Raw genomic sequence first — 2,351 nt, forward strand, 5'->3', positions numbered from 1 at the left:
ACAAGCGGCAAAAACAGAAGACAGCCTACAGATTAGGTAACAGTACTATAACAAGTGAAATTTGCTGACTGATAACCATACTGTTTTTTTCCTCAGCAAATCTCTTTTTCAGAATATACTGTTTCTATGTAAAAGAGTGTCCCCATTCTTGGGAGAAGCCAATTGACATTAGCAAAGGGGTCTGATGTTTATAACTTGCAACTAATTTAGGGGGAAAATATATAATTTAGAGGGGAAAATATACATATATATATATAAAGAGAGAGAGAGGAAGAGGGGGTAGGGAGGGGGTATTGATAAAAACAAATATGGCAAAATGTTAACAATTGGTTTACACAGGATTTCTTTGTCCTATTTTTATAACTTTTCTGTACATTTGAGAATATTTCCAAACAAAAAGTTTTTGTTTTTTTTTAGAAAAGACCATTGTACAAAGTAGGATGCTGCTTTGCTAGTTGTGTTGCTGTTTGTACCTGATGAGGTGACAGGTAATGAGGAATACAGACTTTCTCAGTAACACTAGTCACATAAAGGACACAGCGTGGCAGGACACACATATGTCCACAGAGAACATTCATCTAAATTTCAATGCAGCCACAGTTGTCTGCAAAGGACACTCCCAGCAGCAAAGAAGATGATGGAATAAGTAAAGCAAGCCACAGAGAGACACCAACTCACAGCTCTTCTAACCAAAGAGCAACAGGTATGTACAGAATCAGAACACACTAAAGAGCCAGGCTCTGTTTTTTCTTCCAACACACAGGGCTTCTGAATTTCAAATCACACCAAAGTGATTCTGAACAAAGAGGAAGCTCTGGTGATTCAGAAGACATTTGAGTGAGTATCTTGCAGATCTTCAGAGGCATCACTATGAATGTCTTTATCACAGGTGCATCAGTGTGCAGACATGCCAATTAAGTAGACGATTACGCTCTCCTTTCCCCCCAAGAGAACACATTGCAATTACAGTAAAACGGGAGAAAACAGCCCACTTCTGATGGCTTCAGGTAACACTAAAGTGTACCATCCAGCTTAACTGAGTGACAACTTTAGACAGAGAAATAAACACAGAATTTCCATAGAGTCAGAGATAGCCTCTGTTTCTCCATCTTGTACTGCAACAGGTAACAATGTGGCTGGAAGTTGAGCAGATTGGGAGGATTCTGAGTGGGCAAAGGTCAAGGGGCGTCTTCGCACAGAGAGAAATCCTCTCCAGACACCCTCCAGAAGAGAACTGAGTTGACCCTGCTGAATAGCTCAGTGTCCCCCTGCCTGAAGGAAGATGCTGTTTTCTTCACTCATTCCTCCCACAAGCATATGCTGCACATTTGCAGCGCACGCTGACAGTGCGATGCAGTGGTTAGAGCTCTGGCTCTTAATGTAGTGCAGTAGTTAGGAATCAGCTAGACCTGGGTGTGAAACACAACTCCATCATTTATGAGCTCTCATCCTGGGCAACTTGCTCCTCTCTGAGGTTCTGTTGCCTTAAGTATGTAGAAGGGATAATAACTCCAACTTACCAGGGTTTATAAGAAGGCTTAAAGACACAAAGCAAGCTTCTTAGCCAAGCACTTAATAAAAGTGTCAATTATTACTATTATTGTGGCAAAACGGGGCACAAGGAGTTGCACTCACAGGAGAGAGAAAAAATACAGGAAAAAAAATGGGGCTAGGATAACATGAGATATTGTCTGACACATCAGTTCTCAAATGATGTTGCATATTAAAATCACCTTCTTACACTTACATTTATAGCTTTTAAAAGTCCCAATGCCTAGACTACACCCCAGGCCAATAATCTCACACTCTCCTGGGACGGCATTTAGAAATCAGTGTACAGTGCATTTCAAATCTCCATGGGTGAGTCATTGTGCCGCCATATTTAAGAGCCAAGGATAGGACATAGTCAAGGCTCTATGAAGGTTTGAAAGAAGAGGGATCCAGTCCTTGCTAGAGGGCATAAGAGGAAGTAAGAGTTTGTGGGAAAGATGCCATTTGAAAGCTAGCTACAGAGGGAGCAAAGCAGAGGATATGTCCAGTAAACACAGAGAGTATGTCTAGTAAACACCAACTGCTCGGGTCTAGAGGGAGCGGGTAATACACACAGAGGGGCCTTGAAGCATTACAGGTTTTGAACCAGAGAAACATGAAATTAAGACCTAAGGTGGAAAAAAAAAAGACACAAACAAACATGTCTTTGACAACAAGAGTTCAAACAAAAAGGATTTGATCCAAATAAAAATACCTCATTCCCTAAGTACTTCTGGTTTGTAAAAATTTGATTATATTTACAACTAAACTTGGGCTCTAGATGAACCATTCTTTAAAAATCACCTTCTCGGGCCGGGCGC

General features: G+C 40.9%; 1 protein-coding gene across 1 annotated transcript in view; it reads right to left on the reverse strand.

The window, feature by feature from the left end:
• The window catches only part of KAT2B (K(lysine) acetyltransferase 2B), a 152,606-nt gene that overhangs the window by 58,125 nt on the left and 92,130 nt on the right, over positions 1–2,351 (reverse strand). The window contains exon 8 of the mRNA XM_012663159.1: positions 2,011–2,159. Coding sequence (XP_012518613.1) covers positions 2,011–2,159 — 149 coding nt within the window. The remainder of the gene's footprint in view (positions 1–2,010; positions 2,160–2,351) is intronic.

Source organism: Propithecus coquereli, unplaced genomic scaffold (genome assembly GCF_000956105.1).
Source record: "Propithecus coquereli isolate 6110/MARCELLA unplaced genomic scaffold, Pcoq_1.0 Scaffold12, whole genome shotgun sequence".
NCBI lineage: Eukaryota > Metazoa > Chordata > Mammalia > Primates > Indriidae > Propithecus > Propithecus coquereli.